General features: G+C 39.0%; 1 protein-coding gene and 3 long non-coding RNA genes across 5 annotated transcripts in view; 2 read left to right on the forward strand and 2 right to left on the reverse strand.

Moving 5' to 3' along the window:
* LOC132205141 (homeobox protein abdominal-A homolog) overlaps positions 1-24,887 on the forward strand; it is a 34,629-nt gene extending 9,742 nt beyond the window's left edge. For both annotated transcript variants that reach the window (XM_059634027.1, XM_059634028.1), the window contains exon 4: positions 20,435-24,887. In XM_059634027.1, coding sequence (XP_059490010.1) covers positions 20,435-20,826 — 392 coding nt within the window. In that variant the 3' untranslated portion in view covers positions 20,827-24,887. The remainder of the gene's footprint in view (positions 1-20,434) is intronic.
* Positions 1-25,102, forward strand: part of LOC132205144 (uncharacterized) — a 216,429-nt gene that overhangs the window by 123,433 nt on the left and 67,894 nt on the right. The window lies entirely within an intron of this gene.
* LOC132205151 (uncharacterized) overlaps positions 1-25,102 on the reverse strand; it is a 47,606-nt gene that overhangs the window by 10,885 nt on the left and 11,619 nt on the right. The window contains exon 2 of the long non-coding RNA XR_009442674.1: positions 10,834-10,909. This is a non-coding gene — a long non-coding RNA (uncharacterized LOC132205151). The remainder of the gene's footprint in view (positions 1-10,833; positions 10,910-25,102) is intronic.
* Positions 2,556-3,385, reverse strand: LOC132205148 (uncharacterized). Its single transcript, XR_009442670.1, has 3 exons — positions 2,978-3,385; positions 2,797-2,871; positions 2,556-2,735 (listed from the first exon to the last, which is right to left on the reverse strand). It is a non-coding gene; the product is annotated as an uncharacterized LOC132205148 (long non-coding RNA).

Raw genomic sequence — 25,102 nt, forward strand, 5'->3', positions numbered from 1 at the left:
CATCCCCTATACATGCATAATATATAAAATTAATGTACTCTGAATATTTCACAATGCACGCGTGCATAGTCAAGTCAAACAGAGCAAAGGAATTTGTTAATAAAATTCGCTCGGCCCGTGACATTTGGAGAGAAATGTTAACGACACACCTCGAAATGTCATAAAGACGACCCTCTAGATGTCAAAATTAGATATTTCCCGCGTCGAACGGCCGCATTTGTGTGCACCAGGATGGGCTCTTCAGAAGCAGGGCACACACTCGCTCTCTTTCGGCCGTAAAAGTGCACTTTTAAGATTACCCCTGCACAGCTAGCACCTCGCCCGGAACCATTTGAGAAGCCATAAAAGCTCGCACAATGAATGGGAAAGGAATATTTTTCATATATTCGAAGAAGGGCGGCCAGCGCAGTGTGTCACTCAGCAGCTTTTCTTTCTTTCAGTCTCAGCGTTTCTTTGGCTGGCGTAATTTTTACGGCCGTTCGGGGTTACACTCTAATGACATAAACACTCAATAAAAGCAGCATCATAAAACGCACTAAATATAATAAACATTTTATTTTTATGCCATTACAATAGCTGGTGCATGCATGCTGGGGGCAGCCAGATTTCGGCCACTTAAATTCGTCGTAATAGTTTTTTAAGTGCCATTTGCCCGCCGGCAAAATTACACGCAACAATTGTTTTACGGTCTTTGTGTGCGAGCACAAAGGCACCTTTATTAAGGTGTTTTAACACAACTCATTTCGCTTTTAACGGCTTGTTGTACATTTAACGCCCGATTTTACGTCCTCGGTTATATTGCCTGATGAAAAATCAGGTCATGAAAACTCTCGCTTTTCAACTGACAGAGAAAAAAGGCAGCCAATCAAAGAAAAAAAAATTACCAGTGATTGCGAATAAGCAAATAGGAAACTTTCAGCTCGCCCTTCTATGATACTAGCTCCGTTTTGAATTATTGCCAACTCTGTTGACGCAGATCGTCAATTTCATTTATCTTTACGACGTATGCGTGTATATTGTACGATATGAATGTGCTGGTATAATTATTTTTTATAAAAAAAAGCAGACGTAAGTTATGTGCATGCGTTTTATTTTAGCCGGAGAGCAAACGAGCGGCGCACATGCAAATCAATTGTTAATCGGCGTGCCGAGAGCGATTTCCATCAAATGGCAGCCACGTTAGAAAGCTGCTGCCGGCTTCATAAACAAGCATATTTATTGCAATTACATCTTTCTGCTTGGAACACTTACAAGGTTTGTGCTGCATTTGCTTGGCGCGGCGTTCAACTCAATTTATTGCACTCGCGCATGCATTTTCATTAAAAGGCAGCAGCCGCCGCAGTCCAGAAACTGAATCGCAATTTTTATATTTCTCTCCACTCGCAAGAGTGGTCTGGGTTTTAAATTAAAAATAATGCACAGCGTGCCAACAGTGCGAGCGTTAATAAATTAGGTTCATTCTGAATGCAAAAATGTGGTGCAGCCTTGAGTAAAAATGCTGCAAATAATCGGTCTGAAAAATGTCAGAGAATTTAAAATAGTTATATTTAAATTCAAAATGCGTTTTCAATATCATCAATCAATTACAATGATGAGAATCAAGGACATCAGACACTACTGAATTAAATTCAGATTACAACATATTCTTTAATTCATAATTATTTAATATTTATGTTCAATAAAACCATACACGGAAACCATAAACTTAATAAAAGTTATTTTTAAGTTTTGGAAGAAATGCGTTCATATTTGTTTTATACAATAATATTTTTGCTTTATAACATTTTACATTTATACTGTTACCTAGTTAGTTAATAGTTTGCAGGCGAATATATTATCTTTATTAAACATTAATTATAAAACTTAAAACAAAAAATAAAGGCAAATAATAATTTATTTGGATTAAAAAAAGAATAACCTAACAAAAATATAAAGATATTTTCAACTATTATTACGTTTTAATTATTATTTTAAACTGAACTGAAAAAGGATTTGGCAGTTAAATATATTTTTCACCAAAACGCAGCTCATAGAAATAACCAAGTTTTGAGATTTGTATTGCTTTATTGTTTCTCTTCTTGTCTCATTGTCAGAAATTCCAATTCTTTACATTGTTACTGATTCGCAAAGCGCTGCTCGATCCGAAAATGCGACGGAAAAGTGCTGAAGCTGTGAAACAAGCCCAATAACAGTGAAGAAACACGGCCGGAGCCGAGCCGAGTGCAGCCAGGGCACATTGAAAATAACAGCCCCGGCACTGAACCAATGGTTATGTGCACTGGTAATAGTTGTTTCGGCTCCAAATGCACTGTTTAAAATGGAATGGTCGATTTTACGTATCTGTGGTGCAAACTATTGTTCTGGCGTATGCCGTAAAAGTACGTCTCTTCTCAAGAAGGGATTTTACCTGAGCGCCCGCACTTTTCCGCCTCCCCTCCCGTAGATGCATTTTACGGATTTGTTACAGAAAATTTCTTCCTTCGCACAGAATATTACGTACTGTGTCCGTATTTTTGTTTTACTACTTTCTTACGTATTTTTATGGTAGTTTTACAGAAAATCACAAAATTTATTTTTGCTATAAATGGCTACTTTTATTTTCAATAAATTAATAATCACGGATTTACAGAGAACTCACATGAAGTAAAAATTAATATTGAGGTAGATGAAACTCTTGACGTAGTCTTTTTCAGAAAATCCTTTTGGATCGTATCTTGCGTTGATGAAAACACTGTCTGAAAAATAAAAATAAATTTCTTAAGCAAAACATTGATGAGAAATCTCTGTATAAAATACCTTTTGCGCATTGCCAACACAACTTCCATTGACGAGGGACGAGTTTATTCCAAAAGTTCTCACTTCAAATCCAATCTAAAAAAATAAAAATAATATGCATAAATTTTAGCTGCGCGCGACTTTTTAATAACCATTAAATAAACGTATTTTCTTCTAATAAAAATGATTAATCCAAACTTACATTTTTCAAGTACTCGCGGAGGCCTCCAACTGGAAATTAAGCGGCTTCGCTGCAAAATATTCCATGATTTTAAGAGATGTTGTGCCCGATGCAGCAAAGAGGAGTTCTCTTTGTGGCGAAAGACGCTAAACTGATTGCAGCCGAGGCGCGAGGGTTGAATTTTGTCAGTTGCTGGCGTGGGTGATGACGTTTTCAGCCTCTCTCCCTATTCTCTCCTGAGCTTTCCTCCCCTAACATGCATGCACTCAGGTAAAAGTCCGAAAGCGAGATGTAAAATTACGGATCTGTTACAGAGACTTGCGCTACATCCCAAATACGTAAAATCGCACATCAATTTCATCCGTAAAGGTATTTTACGACGCAAAGTACAGAAAATTATGTCTGTCCGTACTATTTTTACTTCGTTTCTGCCGTGACACGGACGTAATTTTCCGATTTTTTTTGACAGTGTGTGCGCTCTGTGTGGTTTGCTCGTCGTCGTATCGGCCGCACGTTCATACATAAAAACATACATAGCCGGGCGTATCATTTTGCCGGCACTAGCGGCCCATATTTCCCATCATTTCGCCGGCAAACAACACAAATAACCAGCCAGCATGGCAGATAACTGAAATTGGGTGTGCGCCCTTTTCTTCTCTAAACTTTTCGCCGGGCTGGAATTTTTTATCTCAAACTTCGGGGATTATCCGGAGATTTTTTTCCGTAATAATAAATTTTCCTGTCCCGCTTCCAACGGCCATCTTTAACAGATAAATCACAATAATTCCTTTTCTCCGGGCCCGTCCGTGTCTGCCTTTTGTGCGTCGAGACGCTTTTGTTCATGCTGAGAGAATTCTCCGCCTCGTATATATTTTTTTTCTATCCAGCAGACTTCTCGCTGAGCCAGGAAGGTTTTCGTTCCCTTGGTACGCGACAGGATAAATTATTCGACGCACAGAGAGATATTCTGTTTGCATCCAAACAAACACGCATAATTCACAATCAAAGGTCCATTTTTTATGGGAACCCTTGAGGTTTTCCTTTCTCTTTGTTTTCCGTCTTCTCCTCCTCTGCTTTTTGATAGGCCCTTTTGCGGTCGCGGCTCATGCAAATCAGTATTAACTCTCAGCCGCATATTTAATCCTGTTTGCTCGGAGAAAAATATTTATTCCAACGGTTGCAAGGAAGCCGGAAAAAAGTGCACGGAAGAAGAAGTGCAAGCTGCAACTTGCGAGTTGCTCGCCTTATGTATAAAATATTTATTTACAAATGTACATAAATAGTACGGGAAGGATTAACGAGCCTCCATTATCAAGGTGGCGTGTAACATGAAACCGAGACGAGGACAAAAAGAGAAGGAATCGAGTAAGGACGGCAAACAAGATAAATCACAGAGAGGCGAGGGCCTGAAACCACAGCATCTTCCAAGGAAGCCATGCTGGATTTTTTCTTTTCTTCTTCAGATCTAAATCATGCAGCTGGAGATATAAATTTTACAAATTCACTTACTTGAAGATTAATTCCAAAAAGAATTATTATTTTTTCTTTTTTTAATTTGTAATTTTTTTTTTCATTTTCACGGAGCTTCCTTCTAATAGAGAAGTCTAACAGCACCGCGCAATAAACAACAATTTTTATCTCCGTTATGAAATATGACTCAAGAGGAACAATTCTCGGAAAGGTCTTAAAAAAACAAGCTCGCCCATTTCGCCTGAATAGAATTTGTGGCTACGCGCATTAGAAGCCATAAATTTCATGCGCGCACTCTCGACTTGCCCAATGCGAAATATTATGTGGAAACAAAAATATAATTGCCATTTTCATCCTCGGCCAAGTTTTACGACCCGACGGGGAACAAAAACTCTTTTGATCTGCGTGTGGCTAGTTGTAAATCATAATACGATTTCGCACGTTTAATTAGTAGCCGGAAAATAGCTGAATTAGTTATTGCTTTTCTAGGAGGTGCAGAGATTTTATTAGCCGTGGATAATTTTGGGGTTTTAAAAAATTCGGAGAAGAAAAAACAATTCCAAATATAAATGAAACGAAAAATCTCTAAGGCGAAATATCTCATAAAAAACAAGCTGTACAAAAAGTAAAAAATACAAATGAGGAAATCGCAGGTTAAAAAGTCCTTCTTCATTTGCAACAATCGGAATAAATTTTACGATTTTTGCAGCCACTGTTGAAAGAGCAATAAAAGCCGGGCGCAACAATGCACATAAACATGTTAATTATGCAACCGGCAGAGCCACACACCGGACGAGAATACGTGTGTATGTGTAATTACAGTGTAATAACCAAATTAAGATTAATAACGCATAAAGCAGGCAAATGGCCATCCCGCTTGCAGTTAAGGAGTTATAAATTAAGCTTTACTGCCGCAACCCTGTGGCATCTCGCGGATTCTTCAGAGCCTTCACTTGTTTATGACGCACTTAAATGAAAATACACACTCGCTGCCGAGAGAGACTGATGACGCGCACATTAAAGCGCGCCTTAATTATTTTGTAAGTCTCTCTCTCTCCAATTTTTTTCTCTTTTCATTTATTTTAACGGCCTCATTCTTGATTTCGAAGAGATGACCCCTGCTTTAAGACACGCGCGCGAGCATAAAGAGCATATTTTTATATTCATCTCGTCGGCAGCAGTGCAACAGGATCCTACGCCGACTCAAAAAAGCTTAATTGCGAGATTCGCCCACTTTAATGAAACGATGCGATTGAGCAATAACCATCCCAGAGTCCCTCAACTCTATTCGGCCAAGCTATAATTTGCTTGAATTGCCATTTGTTGCTTTGCAAAACTATAATCCACGTTACGTGCAGCAGCGCACACACGCCTGGGCGGCTGATTCTTATATGCTAATTTTATTGGGCGGTAGTTATTTTTATGCAATTTTTATGCTTACTTTACCTTAAGTGATGGCTATAGCACCGCTCGAAGAATAAATAGAATAGTTTTCTATTTAAAAAGATGTTAATAAACATTAAATTATTTTTTCTTTGGATTATTCATTTAATCTCTATAGTATAAATCGTTGAGAAGATCAAATGACGGCCTACATAGAATGTAATTCTATTTCTTTACGTTAAGCAATAAGGTGAGGTATTTATTGATATGTTATTTATCTTAATAATTTTATTTGCCAAGTTTAAAATTACTTAAATCTCCTGTTGAATATGAATAATCATTGCATTACAATCAAAGTCATAATATTAAAATAAATATAATATTGTATAATTTATTATTTTCTTTGTGAAATAAAAAAAATTTTTGAATATTCAATTTTAGTCTATTAATGTGTATTAATTAATTTTAAGCATAAGAAAACCAAATTAATAATTTACAAATTTAAGCCATCCTGCTGGTGTTTAGCCGATAAATCACTTAAGTGATAATCACCCGACAGTGCAATGAGGGCATTAATATCAATTGATAACTATACCCGCGACACACATTTATCTCGCAGCAGTAACAATGCAAGAGAGTAATTTCTCAACCAGTAGTAAGCTGCCTTGCTCGCGGCCATTTCTGACCATTCGTGACGTCACCGCTTTTTCTCAAGAGAGAAATTGGTAATCGAGGAACAAAAGGAAGGAAACAGAAAAGAGTGAGAAACCGAGGGGGTTGACAAAGGAGTGAGACTTTCCCTTTTCGGCGGCGACAAAGGGACGAAGAGAAAATTCCTATATGGCTTTTCTTTTTTTCTTCTTGTTTAGGCCGGGAGGAGGTTTGTTTCTGTCAGGCGATAAAGAACGCCAGAAAGGGCTGCGCGTCGTATTTTATATTGGAAAAAGATCACCTTTCCTGCCGTACACACACACACACACACACACACACACAAACAGACAAAAAGCGTGCGTGGAGAATGACAAAAAGGCTGAATATTATTTTTATTTATACACGCGCGCCGCCGGAGAGAGCCAGTGTCACGCAGTGGAGCCGAGACGGCTGCTTATGTAAAATAATATACAGCAGACGAAAAGGCCTCTATTATAAATAATGCAGCCATTGGGGGGAACATTTTTCAAATTTATGATAACCAATATTTATGTCTCGTGAGAGAGTGGCCGTGGCGTGCAAACCATTTTTTTTCGTCAGTGTTCCCCACGATTATTAATAATCGTCCATACACGAAAGTCGTCGTAATCGAAATAAATAAATTTAATTATTTTGAGCGAGTTCTTGCCTTTGATTGAATCAAGGGCATACGAAAGGTGAAATTTCCAATCCGGTATTTAAACGACCAGATTGTTGATTAGACGGTGATTTTGGTTGAAATTTACAGTACTCATTATTTTTCTCACCGAAAAGGAGGACAAAGTAATTATTTACCGTGACTTGTTCTTATCTCTCACAGACTGGCCTGAGTTATCTCTCTTTTCTGTAATGGTGGCGAGTTTTGCGACAATGAGTAATTATTCTCAAAACTAAATTGGTCTTGACAGGTTGTTTTTCTCTCCAAAATTTGCTTTCTCACGCGAAAGTAAGCAAGTTCAGTAGGGTTTTTTGTGTGCCTTCCTTTTAGGCGAACCTGCTATATATATAATTTAAAGAAAAGTCGAGAATTTATATTATTTAGTAATTAAAATTTCATAAATCCGGTGTGTGGCACGGCGAGGAAACGAGAAAAATCTCATCTTTCGTGGAAAGCTGGCGTTAAAAGCAAGATAAATATGGAACTTTTAGGCAGAATTTCTCGCTTGTTAGCCGCAATTACAAGTGAACGCGCCATGGCGGCGGAATAACAAAGGCTCGCGGGCCATTTATTTAATTCATCTCGCGCCCAAATTAAGAGTCATCGCTTTAATTGCTTTCGCTGAGGTCGTAAACAGCAGGAAATAATGGCAGGCCGACATGCAATTATAATTATATCAGAGTCTTATCGCAGTTTTCGCCTCTTTTATCGGCCGGCCCCTGGCTGCGCTAGAGCATTTCATTTTCTTTTTCTCCGTTTCAAGATTTTCTCAGCGGCTTTTGATAATTTATTCGGGGGATTTTGGGTGCCGTTTCGAATTGGCTCATTTGTTCTTTTGCTTGAGCGGAGTTGAATGAGAAGAGCGAGAGTGAATCAAGAGGAGCTGCGGTTTGCAATAACGCTCCTCCAGCTCACTCACGCGGAATTGCGACCAAAATTCAGTCGGGAATAAAGAACTGCCGCTCTTGAATATTAAAAAAAGGGGGGACGTAGATTCTGTCAAATAAGAAAAAGGAAATAAGGAAGAAGTGCATTTCGAGCCACTGCATGGAGGAAAAAACTTTTGATGATGTGCGCTGGAGAGTTTTGTCAAAAGAGTGAGATGATCGTCAGCACCTGGCCTTTCTTTTCTTTGGCTCTTTTCATCTTGCATGATTAAACGGGCCTATTAGCCGTTGAGAAAAGAGCAGCTCAGCGTCGGCTGGATTTTCACGCTGCGAGCAACGTGACTTTTGCTGAAATCGACAGTCATTTTTCACACGCTTGTGTAAGAGATTTTCTTCAACGACAGGAAATTTATTGGGCAGAAATAAAGAAATTTCCATTTGAAGTAACATTTTTATGTATTTCATAAGTGTGCGAAGGTTCGTGAAGTATTTAAAAAAAAGATGCTCAAAACATGAAATAAGCCGCTAACGTTCGTTTGGCACGTGCTTAGTTCCAAAAAACAGTTATATTTTTACTATAATCTTGGTATTTAAGTCTTATAATATTTATTATTTTAAATACATTAATTATCTTCTTTTTCATCTTTTTGATTAAATTTTATGGTTCATATTTAACTTTATTTAGATTTCATTAATTTATTTTTAAATTTCATGTGAAACAAAATTCAAAATGGTACTCAAGTAATAGTAATTAAAAAATTAACACACAAAATTATAATGTAAATCAGCATTTTCTTAACTACGTAGTTATACTCATTAATTATAATAATCCTGCCCTCTCTTCTTGGTTTATAAATTATGAAAATTTCCATAGAATTTTAAATCAAATTTATAATAAAACAAAAAATTAATGCATAATCTTAAATCGCCGTCTTGAACAGATGCAGTATGCAAAAAGCTTATACTTCTTTTTACCGCAGAATTGTTTGGCATATTCTGCACCGCCTCCTGTTCCACTTATGGCAGGGCCTATCTAAAAAATCCATCAGCCGTACAGCAGGCTGAATGTTAAGTTCCATTTAAAAGATAACCAACCCCAGGCACGAATCCTTTATTTCCTGGAATCCCCCCGCGTCCGAGGAGGCCCGCAATCTACCCGAAATTTCACACTTCTCCCAAAGACTCTCGCCGCCTTCGCGTTATAATTTGATCATCCCGGGCAGATACGGGTGAATAATTTACACTGTAATCTGCCGGCGGAGAATGGCGCGTATAACTCGTTAGGAAAACTGCAAGTGACGCCTTTTGCAGCGGGAATAAAGGAAGATATGATAGCGGCATATATTACAGCGTTATGGGCAGGGCGTGCGAGTTGCAGAGATGCTGGGGGAGCAGCAGATGGGATAAGTAGCCTCCGAGCCAAGCCAGCGAGCTCCTTGGATCAATAAACACAGATACACTCACTCACTAGTGCCACTGCTGCCGCGCCATAAACGATATTAAGCCCGGCTAGAATTCCACCCCTAAGACGCTTCCGCCGAGCAAGGGTTGCGTTTGCAATTCTGAGGTCTGAAATTTATTGTTATCGCCGCCGGACAAACAATCAAACGCACCCTCAGATGCTGATGAAGGCTATCAGCGCAATTAGACCGACGGGGGAGCGAGGGCGGTTTTTGCGAACTAATGCAAATGGCGCGTTCGAAGCTAATTTCAAGAAGTGTAGCTAAAACTTTTATCCTGCAAAAAAGACCAACTTGGATAAAAGTGAAATTCAGACAATGGCAAAACTTTTTGAAAACCAGCATGACTCATAACGAGACTCTTATTCTGACAGGAGACTGCGTAAAAATAACAATTTATGAAATTGTTCCGTTCCATTATTCCGGCGGCGATGTCTGCCATAAATCGGGGGCCAATTCATTTTGAATGTTCGCCACTCATGCAACTTCTGCCGAGCCAGAGGAGCCGCCTCCGCACATAAATTTTAGCGTAGTTCTCTCGCATAACCGAAACGTCATCTGAATATGTCGAGATTTTCATGCAAAGTGTGCGCGGCGGCGAGGGGATTTGCTCTCAATGGATGTGCCGGGGCTGTATCTCGCTTCACATGCATTATGTAACGCTGTGTATATGTGAGCGCATATGCATTCCCCTGCTCTCTAGCTACGTGTTCTGCTGCGCCATCAGGCCCGCCAGAGATAATTTGAAACAATAAATTAGACGCACTGGTCGGCGTGTTCGCTCAATATTGCCGCGTTAATGGCGCAAAAAGCCTCTGCTGCTGCGCGCAGGGAAAGTTTTGCCAGGGCGTGCCGAATTTTTTGTCCGAGAGGCAACTCATTGTGCGCGCCTGCTGTTGTTCCGCACCTCAAATTCACACACCACGCAATCCTGGGTGGAAATTTACAATTTGCAATTCCTGCTTGTTTTCTGGAAACGCTGAATTTTCAAAAGCATATTCACCATATTCTGTGTTATAATGTATTTTTATTTACTTATTTTTGTTTTGAGAATTCAAATTCACATGTGCCCTTTATACTAATATTTTTTTAATTTTAAGTTTAAAAAAATTAGTTTATATTTTAAAATATTTGTAATCATTTTAAACTATTTTTTGCTAACTTTATTAATTTTAAATTTATGTTTAGTTAAATGATTTCCTATAAATTACAGTTTTTCTATTTTTAATAGAGACAAATCCTTAGTAATTTATTAAATTCATACTATAATTAACATTTAGTTTTGATAAATTAGAATTGATTTTATTTTATTTGTATTGGCCAACATACCACCATTTGAGCATACATGTTGAGCGGGTTGCATAGCTCAAATATTCGCTGTAGCCATTGTCATCCCCGGTGGTCTCTGTAACAAGAGGCAAAATTAACACATTTAATTAGGAAAAATGCAGGTGCGTGTAACATTCGCAATAACAACAAGCGGGGAATGAAGTGCCGCAGTAGAAATTAAGAAAAGCCCCAAGGCACATGTGGCCGAGTGCTATGAAAGGTGCGATTGTACCAAAAATTCTCGTGTTAATCTGTGCTTTTGTGCGCCGAGAAGGCAGCAGTTCCCTCTCAGTATTCACGGCGGCGCAGCATATTGAGGAGCAGAGACGCTCTCATAAGATGCCGCTATGCATTCCGTCCACGTTCCCGGCAGCAGAATCTCTTTTATTTGCAAGCAAGGCCCGAAGGCCGGTCCCCCTTGCTTGCTGCAGCATTGCTCCCATGAGTTATAAGCAAATGCCGGCGCAAGCAACGAACTTTAGCCGAAGAGAGGGAGCTAAAGAACAATGCATAGCACAGCCGCCTCCTCCACCTTTTTTGTAATTAGTGCACGCCGGCTTCTGTTGGGGTGCGGACAAATAATGAGCAGCGCTGCAACTGCAGCAGCAGCCAGAGAGAGAAAACACGACGGGCTCGTTAAAAATAATGGCCGCATGGCTCACCGCTTATATGTCTAAAGTAAAGCGCCGGCGAAGCGAGAGATTAAAGAAGAAAAACTCGCATGGGACTTCGCGCTGGCATTCCAGAGGAAAAAATATCCTGATGGTGCGATGAGAGAGCGAAATTACTTTAATTAGAGTAATAATTTCTGTACTGGTAATTAAAGAAAATTACTCGCAAGTTCCATTTTTAGAAGTGAAAAAGTTCTCTGAAAGCTTCCTTGGATAATTGAAGATTTATAAAATGCATTTATTATTTTAATAAAAATCGATGAATTGTAGTTATCAAATTCCAAGGCCATACTACTACATTTCCTCCGTTTATGGTTTACAAATTTATTATCCGATCGCTGGGAATTTATGCCCCGCGCCGACCTGCACCTTGTCCGGCGCCCACGCCCTTATGTCCTCAAACTCCACGTAAATTACACTGACATTTTTCCGGCTCGGTGCTCCTCCAGTTTCTTTCCCCGGCTGACTTTTGACTTGGGTCTTTTCTCTCTTTTTCTCAATTTTTCCCCGGCTGCCACCAGTGGTGCTGCGCGCGCCGGCGTTTTTCTAAATCAAGCCATGAAGACAATGGCCGAGTAGAAAATAATTTTCCATCCTGCGTATATATAAAGCGTGGAGCAAATAATAAAGTTTTGCCGGCGGTGGCGAAGTAGCGCAGCCGAGCCTGCAAGGGCCATTTGCTTGCGTCTAAATAACACCCCAGAGCTGCTCTGTGTGTGTGAGCAAAGCCAATATCAAGAAATGGCTCACTGAATGGCCGTGGCAACTGCTAAATAGGATGAGCTGATGGGCTTATTTTCAAACGACACCATCGGCGCTGCTCAGCTGTATACGCTCGCACACACACCATTGCATAAACATTTCTAAGAAAATGATGATAAGAAGTAATAGTACTACCTGTTCAGGTCCGTCGAATTAATAATGATGTTAAATAAATATGCATATTTTTGCGATTTAAAGTCACCAATTTTAATTAGTCCTGGCAAAGATGGTGTTTAATTGTGAGCTATAACTATAAATGTGCTTAATTTGAAAGTAAAATGACTGAATTTCAGCTTTTACATTATTTAATATTTAATTTCATGAATATCCAAGAGCTAAATATTTTATTTTCATTTTAACCATGGTCAAATTACCTGGTGTAACTAGAATGGAGATTTACTTAAAGTTTGCTCATTTGTACATAATTACATCCAATAAAAGATAAGTATCAGAGTAAATTTTTTTTATTCTGAAACTTGATTAAAAAAAATTGCTGGGATTTTCCCGAAATTTTTTTATTTAGTTATAAAAATATAAGTTCCGTGATATATTTTTTTATTTGAAAATTAAATATTTTCGTAACAAGTTTCTGTTCAATAAACTTTTACAATGTTCAGGAAATGACCCACTATGCCAAGTTATTACACGACACAAGTCAATCTTGCCAATCTTGGGGAAATGTGCAGTAATTTCGCGATTCTGCAATTTCAATAAAGCCCAGTGCCGAAAGGGCGTGCTCGATGGGCCGTGACAAGATCCCGAACGCTCGTTCGGCCCGCGGTATAAATAAGTCAGCAGAACGGAAAATGGGCACCGGCCGGGAAAAAGCTATGCAGGCGGGGAGTATTATAAAAAATTTTATGCGCTCATTTTATACTTTAACCTGTCCGGTTAACATAAAAAGAACATAAAAGGGGCTGTAGCTGCTTCCTCGTTGCTCGTTTTATTACGCTACATTGTGGTAGGTTAAGTTTAATACATTTTGACTGCTGTGACTGAAAACAATAAACCCTTTCATCATCATCGTGCAGAAGTGTATGTAACGTATCGTTATTTTATATTTCATTCAGCGTGGCGCAATTACACGGCCGTCAATGGCTCATTGTTCTGCCTCCTGGCAGCCAAATTCGCCTCACGATGCACCCGCATCTGATCCTTGAGCATATCCTCCTGATCTCTCAACAGCCTTAACGACCGCCAGCCTCGGCAATGTTGTATTTAATTGTGTAAGGAGTCATGCAGATGCAATTTAATGTCGGCAGCTAAATATATTTCAAAAGCTAATTAAGCTCTCGCCGCTGGTTGGAAATATACAAGTAAGGAAACCTGCTGCTTTGAAAAAATTTAATTATTTTTAATGGCTCATTTCTGCATATTTATGCGCATGTTCAATTAATTACGGGATATTTATCGATATTTCAAACGTGCATCAGTCAAATGCTTAAAAGATTTGTGGCATCTTCATGCATGTTTTATGACGACGGTAAAAATTAAATGCTGAGGGAACCTCATTTGAATACAAAGAAAGACTAGGATTTAAGACAATCCTTAATTATCTCATTAAAATGTTAGCATCAAATGGAGTGTTAATTAGCTTATCTAATGCCAAGTTCATATAATTAATTCACTTCACACCTGTTCCCAGCAGCACCCACCAAAGGTTTTTAAAATTTTATCCCATCCGTCTGCATACGAGAACCTGCTCGTCTCAATATCATAAAAAAAAACACGCACGATGCCATTCGGTGTGCGATCATCATCATATACGGCTGGTTTTTAGCGCACGCAGCTGCGGCCCGAGCTATAGGAAGGAAAAAGAGATTGCGCCGAGCGAAACGGCACGTTCGTATATAAGCCGGCGCCATATCTGCAAAAAGCAACGTCTTCTTGTATGAGCGTGTTGTTGACAGAGTCTCGAATAAATTAGACGAGCGACGCACTTAAAAAGCCATTCGCACTCACTTGAGTCAATAATCTAACGCTAATATCGCGCGCCGAAGCGCTTTTTTACTCCGTGTTTGCCGACACGACGAAGACACTCTTCTCGCTCTGCTGCTCAATCGACGCATCCTTTCATTCTCATGCTAATTTTCTTGGAGATCGGCTTATTGGAAAGTGCAGATGGCTTCATTACTTATTCACATGCAAAATTTTTATTCACTAACACCAAAGTGCATCATGGCCGCTTCGCCTCCCGGCCAATCGCGCGTCGGTTTTAAATGTCAAAGCGAATATATAAAGAGTAAAAGTATAGCGAGATGAGCAGCTGGCCATTCACTTTTCGAAAGGAGTGATTGGAAAAATATTCATAACCAGCCATTTCTATCGCGGGTGATTCGCGAGGAGGGGCTTTTGTTATATATATATATTATGTCCTGTGATTGAAACTTTTGGCTCGACCGAATGGAATTTATGGCCCTATTGTGATGCAAAGTTGCAAACATACAAAGCATTGAGCTGTCAAATAGAGAGATATACACTTATGTTTGCAGTGTAAATATTGGATTAATAAAACGAATAAAACACGACTATAAATTATATGACTCTGTTGTAGAGGTAATTTCCATTTTGTTCCGCATGCAAGATTCAGAATTGTTGTTATTTGAACGATATGAGGAAAATAAAATTAATACAGGCGAATATGTAAATAGAATAACTTGAATATTGTAATTTGTAGTTAATAAATAGTGCTGGAAATAAAATTATTTCAACAAAAGAAATAATAATAAATGTTCCAAAATATTTGGTAATACCTACAAGCATATTTTTTTTATCAAGATTTTGATATATAAATGAAATTAGTTGCAAATTGTGTTTATTGATCTATCACAAAGGCAAAGGAAATTATAACAGACGTTTTGCTTAATAATAAATCAGAATTTTCAGTCCGTTTCCTCTCAGGAAAATAATATGAAAATACATCACAGGACATTAAAATTCCAATTAAGCCACGCGGCCATCTTTTATATGAGCCGCGTGCTTTGGCGACCGCCGGAATAAACTGCACTTTGCCGGCAGTTTCGCCCGGTCCTGCGACTGCAAAATTCATTAGACGAAGCGGAAAGTTTGAGCCGCAAACAGCACACACTGCTGTATGTGCATATTCAGGCCGAGCACGTCGAATTTGCATATTGTCCAGCAGCGTGTGTGTGCTGTAATGATAATAATGGAACGCTCCATAATCTGCATACCATGTCATAAATTTAACTCTTTAATGCCCCTAAATCCTCCGGCTGGCTGGCCGGGGCATAATGCCGCCGAGCGCGCGCCGTTATGGTCCGAGTTGTAGATTATTTTGCATGCATGGCAAACAGTTTTATTCATGTACGGCTCCCCAGGTGTGGAAACTCCATGCGTTATCTGCGCCGTAATTGCACTCCCAATATCCCCAGTCTCATTTCAAACCGGCCGTGCGGTCAGCACAATTGGACAATTAATATGGCCCCCGGGCGCACCACTGCATACACACCCTGTGTGTCCATCCATCCCCCCAAAACGAAAGTTGCGAACTCACGCCCCCCTCGGGCCGAGTGCAAATTTCTGCTGATGGCGGGAAAAAGTACCAACTAAATGAAGAGATTTATGGCGATGGCCCTCATGAGACTCAGTGTTAAATTTTAAAACAACTTTTGGCTGAGAGTCGCAAGGTCGACGCGACGGAATAAATTTATTTTGTTTGTTTCCGAGCAAAAAATATATGCTCACGTGTGCGTGCAAATTTTTCCTGATTTTGAATGGAATAATTATTTAAATAATTAACTGACCTTTAAATTATGATGAGGCGGCTTTTCTAACAGGTTTCCCTTCTGGAACAACTGTTTGATCATTATTTAAATTTTGAACCATTTATTGAATATTTATTGATTTCATTGGTGATTCAAGTTCTAGTTCTTAAATGACTTATAAATTAAGTGTTTTATTTTGTTTGTAAACATTATTTGATTTTTATTAAATAAGATATCGACCAATCTGATCATGAAATTGATATTCAGACAAGACACGCGAAATTCAGAGACCCACCCTGGAGGTCTTTCTCAGCCTTGTGAACCACGATTACAACTAACTCAAACGCGCGTCTCAACGAGAATATATTTTATTTATTTTTTAGTATTTATAGCACGTCCACTTACAAGCCATTCAGGATTTGAGAAGTAATTTATCGCGCAGACGCAGCTCCACGTCTTTTCTTTGATGATGGACACGGCGGCGGCTCATTTGCAATACAAATTAACCCTTTGGCTTTTCTCTCTTGCTTGTTGAAGACATAAAGAGGAGCCGTGTAATGGCTCGAAAAACAAACGCAAAGTGCCTCTCGGTAGACACAGCACCAGAATTTCGCAAACGCTGGTGATGCAAATCGCAACGCAGCTGGGATTACGCGAGCGAGCAATAATAAAAACTCGGCGCGCCATCGCATATCCATTTATGCAAATATCGGGAAACGCGCGCGCCGCTATCTCGCTTTATACACAGGGGCTGCTGTAATTTTAAACCTTCATTAATATTAAATACCATCGGGGTGGAATTCTGTGTGTTGGGGTGGAGCCATTTTATTGGAAATTCCCCGAGTGCGCCAGCTGCGAGAGTATCAGCGGCGCGGGAGAGAACTTTATAAATTCGATTTGCATGAAATTACTTCTCTCCACATGTGCCTATCGCAGCCAGATATGGGCATAATTACTGCTGGGGGTGCACTACTAAATTAAGCGCAGACACCTTGGTGAAATTTATCTTCGTCCCTCCCACTCTAATTAACTGATGCTGAAATAGGGGAGATGTTCCTTTTTTAATTTGTTTTACGACCTTCATTTTGAATAAATTTGATACATGCTGTGGGCCGAAAGTGTTTGTTTATGCCACTCGCGGGCCGTTATGTACTTCAAGGAAGTTGCATTACAACATCAAGCACGACCATAAAAATTGCAAATTCAGCTTCTCTCTTATATATGCTTAAGTGTTTTCTCCGCGGTTTTGTATTATTATATCGTCGTCGCTCTATATTTTTCTCCTTGACGTCACTTAACCGCAATTTGCATTATTGGGCTTCATGGATGGCTCCATAATTCAAGCAGCGACGCATATCTTTCGCTCCCCGGCAGCAGCCACGCCGTAATAATTTTTAATATAAAAGTTTCCGTCCGAAAGAGCTGAGCTGCTGAAATATTGCGGCCAGCAGCAGCAGCAGCTTTGAGCGCGCACGAGCTGCAATGGTGCCACTTTTTTACCATAAAAAGCATCAACTTTTATCATAAGCAGCGCCGCACACACGCAGAGCAGCATCCATCCAGCGAGGCAAAGTTTTATGGTGGCCAATACTACTTGTGTATATGGTTATGGGCCGTGTTACATAAAACGCAATAGATGAGCGAGCGCATTGAGCCACCACTGGCTCTGGCTGGCTCATGCCACCCTAGCATAAAATTACACTCTATGGACTACAAACACGGCTGTTTGAATTGCAAATGCCTGGCGAGGATAAACAAATCGTTCGACGCCGCAGCCGAATTAAAAAAAAAAAGGAAGCTGCTGCTTTTCAGGAAAACGTACGGAAATAATGCAGCCGATGGCGAAATGTCACCTGTCCTGTTCTGTCTCTCTGTTGCGGCTGCGACGAGCAGTAAAAATTTTATAGAGCCATTAAATTAATATACGCTGTGCGCGGCTTGATGATGTCATGTAATGCGATACGAACCAAGGGAAAGCTTATTTAACTCTGGCTTATATTTATGCCGACATGTGTATGAACTTGAGCGAATATTTGGTGGACACCAAGAAACGATGTATCAAATTATTGCCTACAATATTTGATACAGGCAGCTAAAACGAAGAACTTCATAATTCAAAGAATTATAAATTATTAAAAAAATTAAGCTCACTGCGGCGGACGGAATATTTTTGATCTTGGAAGAGCAAAATTCTTGCTAGTCATGGTGATGCCGTTTTGTCCAAAAATTCCTTTTCTTTTGAAAAAAAATTAACAATTGAATATTAACAATGTGATTTAAAAATTTGAACAAATAAACAACAACAATAACATTTAATAATAATAATACATTGGAGAGATTTTTTTTTTAAATTTTACTTTTGTTTGTTTATAGTTGAAAAATAATATAATGTAAAATATCTGGGGAAAGATGAACGTGGAATTAAAATTTAGAGCAAAAAAAATAATAAATAAACAAATAAATAAATTAAAAAACATTTTTTAACCAAATGGCCTGATGCAGCTTACAACAAATATTCATAAAGAGGGCAGGCTAAATTTTGAAAAAGCTCTCGGCCTCGAAATGATATGCATAAAATTTCAAGAGGAAGAGGCTCGGTGGCGCGTGGTGTCTGTTATTTCGGCAAAGAAACTGCTGCATACCATTCTCCACGAGCATTGTAGTAAGAACAAAAGGCGATTTACATTTTAGCGACTGTTTGATGCTCGCAAAAATCCCTTTTATATGGTATAGCGCCATTTTGCTGCTTGTTCAGCAGCGCCGGTCTTAAATTCGATTGCCGTCCGCCAACAGCAGCGCCGGCGTGAATAAATAAAATCGACGCCGGCATTGTTAAATGGACTGCCTATGGCATTTCGAGGCTTAAATCGGCGTTTGTTCGGCCGCAATGAAATGAAAACAGCAGTTTGTTGCAACGAAAAAAGAGAAAAGACCATTCGAGGCGGCCATTAGTGCTGACGAGCGTAGCAAGAAAATTCAGTAATTAATTCGAGAAGGGCGGAGAGGATGCGGGGCTCCTTTCCTTTGTCCGACAAGATTTATTTCCATGTGTTTGATGGCGGAGACGCCCTTTGGCATCAAGCGGAGCCCCCCTAGCTTTTTCCTTGACACTGCCTCGATTTATACACGTGGGCGAGCCTCTTCGTCTTTTATTAAAAACCGGATTCGCCGCCGCGCGCACACAAAAGGTGTTAGTTGGCCGGGACACGCACCTGTACCACTGCGGATAATGAGCATCCAAATAAATTAAAAAATAAAGCAGACGCTGGCCCGGCGAAACGATATTTATCCCCCGTGTGTTTTCTAAAAACATGTATTCGTCCCGAGACCCCCGCCTGACTCTCCGTATCGATTTATGCGTTTGTACCGCGTGCAGGGGCTGCGCCGGTGGGGCTGACATTTGGCAGATTTATTGTCTTCCCCATAAATTAGGAAGAGAGGCTAGGCAGGTCCCGGCTCGAGTCAGGTGCCATTTTATCGACCGAGTGTCCGTTTTTGCTGCGTTGCTGTTTTTATACAGTACCAAAAAAGCTAAAAGAACTTTAAGACATCACCAAAATTTCCGCTTTTAATTTGTTGGAAAATATTAAAATTTTATTTGAATACAAATCAATAAGTTAAATAACATTAATAAAAATTATTATGGCTAAGTCAAAGGTGTTTAGCTTGAAAAATTAAAGATTTAACTGATATTCCATAATAATATTGGCCCGATATTTCTAGAAAACCTAAAAAAATTACCATTTTAAAACTTTTTAGAAATGCTAAATTTTAATTCAAAACATACTTCTTCTAATTTAAATTTAATTTTTTAGCTAGACATGCGTTTTAATAAATGATATTTTTGAGAAACAAATTTATTTTCCAAAGAATAAAGCGAGAATTTTACCTTTTATCTGAGCAGCCAAGTGATGAGGTTATGCAACCTGCAGGGCAAATATTTACCTGGAAGATTGTAAACTATGCAATTTACCTTACAAGGATGTCAAACAGGTTGCATTCCACCTTTCTTGAAAACCGATTTCAAATTTATCTCCAGCCCACCACGAATTGAAGATTAGGCTGAATTTTAGACATTTATTTAGCAAATTAAAAATTAGAAAACCGTAATTTGGCTGACAAATTAACATAATTCTTCGTTTCCGCATAGAGACGCCATAAATTTTCGTGGAAATTCCTCAGGTGCTGATTAATTCTGGGCCTTAAAATATGCATCAGCGCCATTAAAGCAATAAAAAAGTAGCTTTAATCAGCTCCACTTTGCTATTTACAGTTACATAAAAGCACACTTTATAATTACACATGTGTAGCCTCTTCTCTTTTCTCTCTGTCTTGGTATATGAATTCAAGTGTTATTTTTGGCATGCAAGCAAAAGCTGAGAGTCGTAAAAAGCAGCATTTTAACGATCTCTAATGCGTGTGTGTTTTCTTGTCTGCCCGCAGGTCCCAACGGCTGCCCGCGAAGGCGAGGCCGGCAAACCTACACCCGCTTCCAGACCCTGGAACTGGAGAAGGAGTTCCACTTCAACCACTACCTGACGAGACGGCGGCGAATCGAGATCGCGCATGCTCTGTGCCTGACGGAGCGCCAGATCAAAATCTGGTTCCAAAACAGACGCATGAAGCTGAAGAAAGAGTTGCGCGCCGTCAAGGAGATCAACGAGCAGGCCCGTCGGGAACGCGAGGAACAGGACCGGCTGAAGCAGCAACAACAGCAACAACACGAAAAGGCGGCCAAGCAACACGCCGAGCAGCTCCACCAGGCCACCAAACTGGCCATGGACAAGGCGTTGATGGGCGGTGACCTGATCAAGGGCGTCGGCAAGGCCTCCTAAGAAGCACCTCTGGAAAAACAGTAAAAATCAACCCGCAATCGTATCCACCGTTGTTTAGTTAGTCGCGATGAAAAAGATATTTTCCTTGCGTTTCTCAGTGGACATACAATTTTTTTGAGTTTCTCCGCTCCTTCGTTGAGGAAATGCCAACGAGAAAATACAATTTGAGAAGACGATTTCCTGCCATAGCAGCATTTAGTATAATATTCGCACGCGCAGAGATTGATTGACTGCCGACTTAGGACGTTTCTCGCCAGACAGGTGATCGATCTGTTGTTGATCTGTGTGTGCTTATGCCGATTTTTGAGTTCGCCGACGACTTGAATAAGAAAAAAATTCTCTGATTTAACTTTGAGTTGTGTTGCCAGGCAGCTCTCTTTGGTTGTGAGTGTTTCGGACACTGTAATAATAATTATGATCATATATTATTATTATTATTATTTTAGCTGTTGTTATTATGTGACTGATTCTCTCTACTGAAAGGAAATAATTACTAACACTACTCGCGGAAGAATGCAACACTTAAATGCGTAATTAATTGTACAATTAATTATATAATTATCGAGCGATTGTCATGATGAAGGAAGATAAAAAAGAAAATGGAAAAACCTCACATACAAATGAAACTCTTGCCGTACGGAATGTGCGAATTCCGCCAAATTTGTGCCAAGTAATTTTTATGACAACGATCCTCTGCAATTCTCTCTTCGCGTCAGTCCCTCCATGAAGATGCATTGAATGACGTTTCCCTCTTGCAAACAAAAGGCTTTCTTTTGGACACTTTCCAGCCCCTCCTGAGCAAAGACGGCTGCCTCTTTTCAGACACTCACCCCTTTCTCTCAAGTTTTGAAAAGAATTAAAACTTTCACCTTTTCTATACGTTTTTAGTCACACTTTTTTCTGTTGACGCCCGCGCAATCTTTCAAGGGGGCTTAAGAGTATTTTGAAAAAGTATGAAACCAACTTTGGAATAATTACCATAAATATGAGTACATATACGTAATTTGGTGTCAGGGTAGGTAAAAATTTCAGCAGTGTCGTTTTAATAGGAAAAATCATCACAACTAGACCCACCAGAATCATTTGGCATTCCCTGGTAAGCGTTTTTACATCCATCAAAAAAACGCCCCTAAATCTTTTGCCCCTTTCTGGCAGAGTTTAAATTAATTCGTGATTCTGATGGATGACATTTTGCAAACAGAACGGAGGCAGTATCATAAAAATCGTGTGCGTTTGGCATCAGAAAAATTATACACAAAAAAAAAGAAAGAAAACGTAAGGAACACACTTTCTTAAAAATACACTAAAATCCAAGATGACGTAATTAAAAGTAATATCCCTATTATACACCGCTATCTCTAACATTAAAAATACAAGGATAGGATATTTTAAAAGAAAACTTTTGAACGCACTGACGATGTACGTATAGTTAATAAGGACGATCCAATTTTCAACTTAGGCGTTTGGGGTTGGTAAAACAAATATTGAAAAATTCGTGTATCCTTTCCTAGGGTGTAAGAGCAGCAGTAAAAAGCAGCAAACTCTCTCGTGCATGTGCTTCAAGAATTAATTAATTGGGTAGACACAGGTGGACACTTTTCTGCCACGATATTTTCGTTCACACTCGCGGATCTCATCACTTCTAGGGCCTATATTTGTGCGTGTCGTTTTCTCTGGGATTTAATCGGACGAAATAAAAAGCAAAAGTAATAAATGGAAACGTAGTCTCTGATGCATTTCGGTGTTGCTTAGACTGTAGGGCTTTTTAATAAGGCATGGATGCACAGTGCGAGAGGATGAGTGAATTTTAATTAACGCTCGTAAATTTTGGCACAAATTCACCAAAGTTGCAAACTTAAAAACTTGTAAATAAACTAAGACGGTTTTTACAACGCCGGGCGCCTTTCGCGAAAAAAAAGAGGACGCTCGTTTTTTTCATTTTGGTGTCCGAACAGGCGGCCCGGCGGCTTTTTATCTCTCTCGGTATATAACTTCTAATTTCCAACTTTTAAATAACGCCCGCCGATTATTCGCAGCACCGGCTCACCCCTAAATCCCGGCCAAACTTTCATCCGCAGCGCAGCCATTTCTCTTCATTTGAAAAAAGCGACTTTCCAGCTCTCTCCCCCACGCTGCTTTCCAAAAGTAATTTCGCCGCGCCATCCCTCCTATACTCGCAGCACACACACGGTATTTTGCATATTACGCAGGCGGATTTATTTTCTCATTATCTCTCGGCAGCATCCCGTCGAGTATGAGAATTTAATGCCGAGCCTGTAATTTTTTAATATGCCCTATCAGGGCGGTAATAAATTTGTTTCGCGTGTGTGCTGTATAATCTTCCAAACTCCCCACTCCTCCTCCTTCCTCACTCGCGACTTTATAAATATATTAATTTTAACATTATACGTGGCTAACACTGAGCGGAAATTCAAAATCCTAAACAAAAGAAAGAAAGAAAGAAAGACGCGTGTAAATATTTAATTAATATCCCGTCTCACCTTACAAAAAAACGGATGAAAATATTTAAACTATAAATCCAGCCAAATCCCTGCCCAACGTTTTGAATCTCTCTCTCTCTCTTTCTATATTCCAAAAATTCTTGTAGTAAAATTAAAATGCATGAGAAGGAAATTGAAGGTAGATTGTAATGCTGTGATAAATAGCAAAATTCAAAATTTCTCTCCCCGCCGGCACCAGTTAATTATTTCAGCACAGATGAAATGATTTGAATCAGTTATAATTATTTAGATTTTTATATAATTATGTATACGGTCTACTGATTTTTGTGAGTTACACTTTTTTTACAATATCAGGAGGATACTGTGTATAGAAGCAATTTAATCATATATAAAAAATATTATTAACAAAATTGATCGGATTGTGAGTTTCATTCACGTCTGTCGCTGTAATATTCGTATTTAAAGTTATCGTTTAAAAAATTTTGGAATTGATCAACGCGCGCTACCTTCTTGTCTCAAGAAACCTTATTGCAAATACTAAATTTTAAGTGTACGTATTATATTGAAATCAATGATTTGACCTTTTGGAATTTTTCTCCATCTCTCGGCGTAAATAAATATTGTGAAAATTTGCAATTCGGCGACACACTCTCCTAAAAGCATTAAATACTTAAACTTGCAGCATAATTCATTCAACCGGTGTGTATTTCGTATGGTTGTGGAAAAAAAAACAACGAGTAAATGACGTGTGCGCATCTCAGCAGAGGATGCTTTCTCTAAAAATGTGTTGTGTGGACGCGACGAGTGTAATTTTAAACGGTGCAAACATTAGCTTTTCTCGCCGAACTTTTTGTTACCTCTCTTGCCATTTTTAATGATACGTTTCGCAATCCTCTCTCTCCGGTGAAAAAGAAAGAAATAGTGTGCATGCAAATGAGATGATTTTTATCAGTAAGAGTTGCACGAATAAATTCAAGAAAAGCTTGTTAACGCTCAAGGAAATAAAATGTCAAACTACAATTTTATTCGAGTTGCACACACATACATTTTAAATGTAAACCCGTAGGCGTTTAGCAAATCAACTCACTCTTATATAAATTCTCTCACACAATGTCCGTCTGTGTTGTCGCTGTAAATGTGTTTCTGATATATATACATGTGTATGTATAAATATAGGCCCTAGTGATAAAATCCAATCTTGTGAATTTTTATATAAATGTTTTCAGTTCATAATCCTCCGCTCTTGTTGAATTTAATTAATTATTATTATTATGTATCCTATAACTCGAAGAATGTTCAAATATGTAATATTTTCCAGTTTTAAGTTTTTCGTTCAAAGCGCAATTTTTTTTGTCACATCATTTTTTTTAAATCCGATTTTCGAGTTGGTTGAAGATTCTCGACCGGCCCAAAACACACGATGATTAATTGATTTTTTTCTCAGTTATAATTTTTAATTTTGCCGCCTGTTTCACTATGTACAATTTAGGAGGATTGGTTTACGAATATGATTATGCCGTAGCATGTAACATGTCTTTGTGAATGTAGATAGGATATTATGATGACCGAATAAACGCAGCAGTAATAAAAGTATAATTCATACAAGTCCCGTTGTTTTCATTCATCAGAAAAATTCATTATTTTTTTATATTAAAAAAATTTTTATTCACAACCGCTCGTATGGTGGTCGAATAAGAAATTCAGATGCTTTTGGCAGCCGGGGCAAAAATTGATAAAAACGCCAGTCCGGATGGCTCATTCGGCCGCGCGTTCGATATAATAAAAGCGGCAATATAGCGCCATTTTCGGCGAGC

Source organism: Neocloeon triangulifer, unplaced genomic scaffold, assembly GCF_031216515.1.
Source record: "Neocloeon triangulifer isolate White Clay Creek 2 clone unplaced genomic scaffold, ASM3121651v1 ptg000002l, whole genome shotgun sequence".
Classification (NCBI taxonomy): domain Eukaryota; kingdom Metazoa; phylum Arthropoda; class Insecta; order Ephemeroptera; family Baetidae; genus Neocloeon; species Neocloeon triangulifer.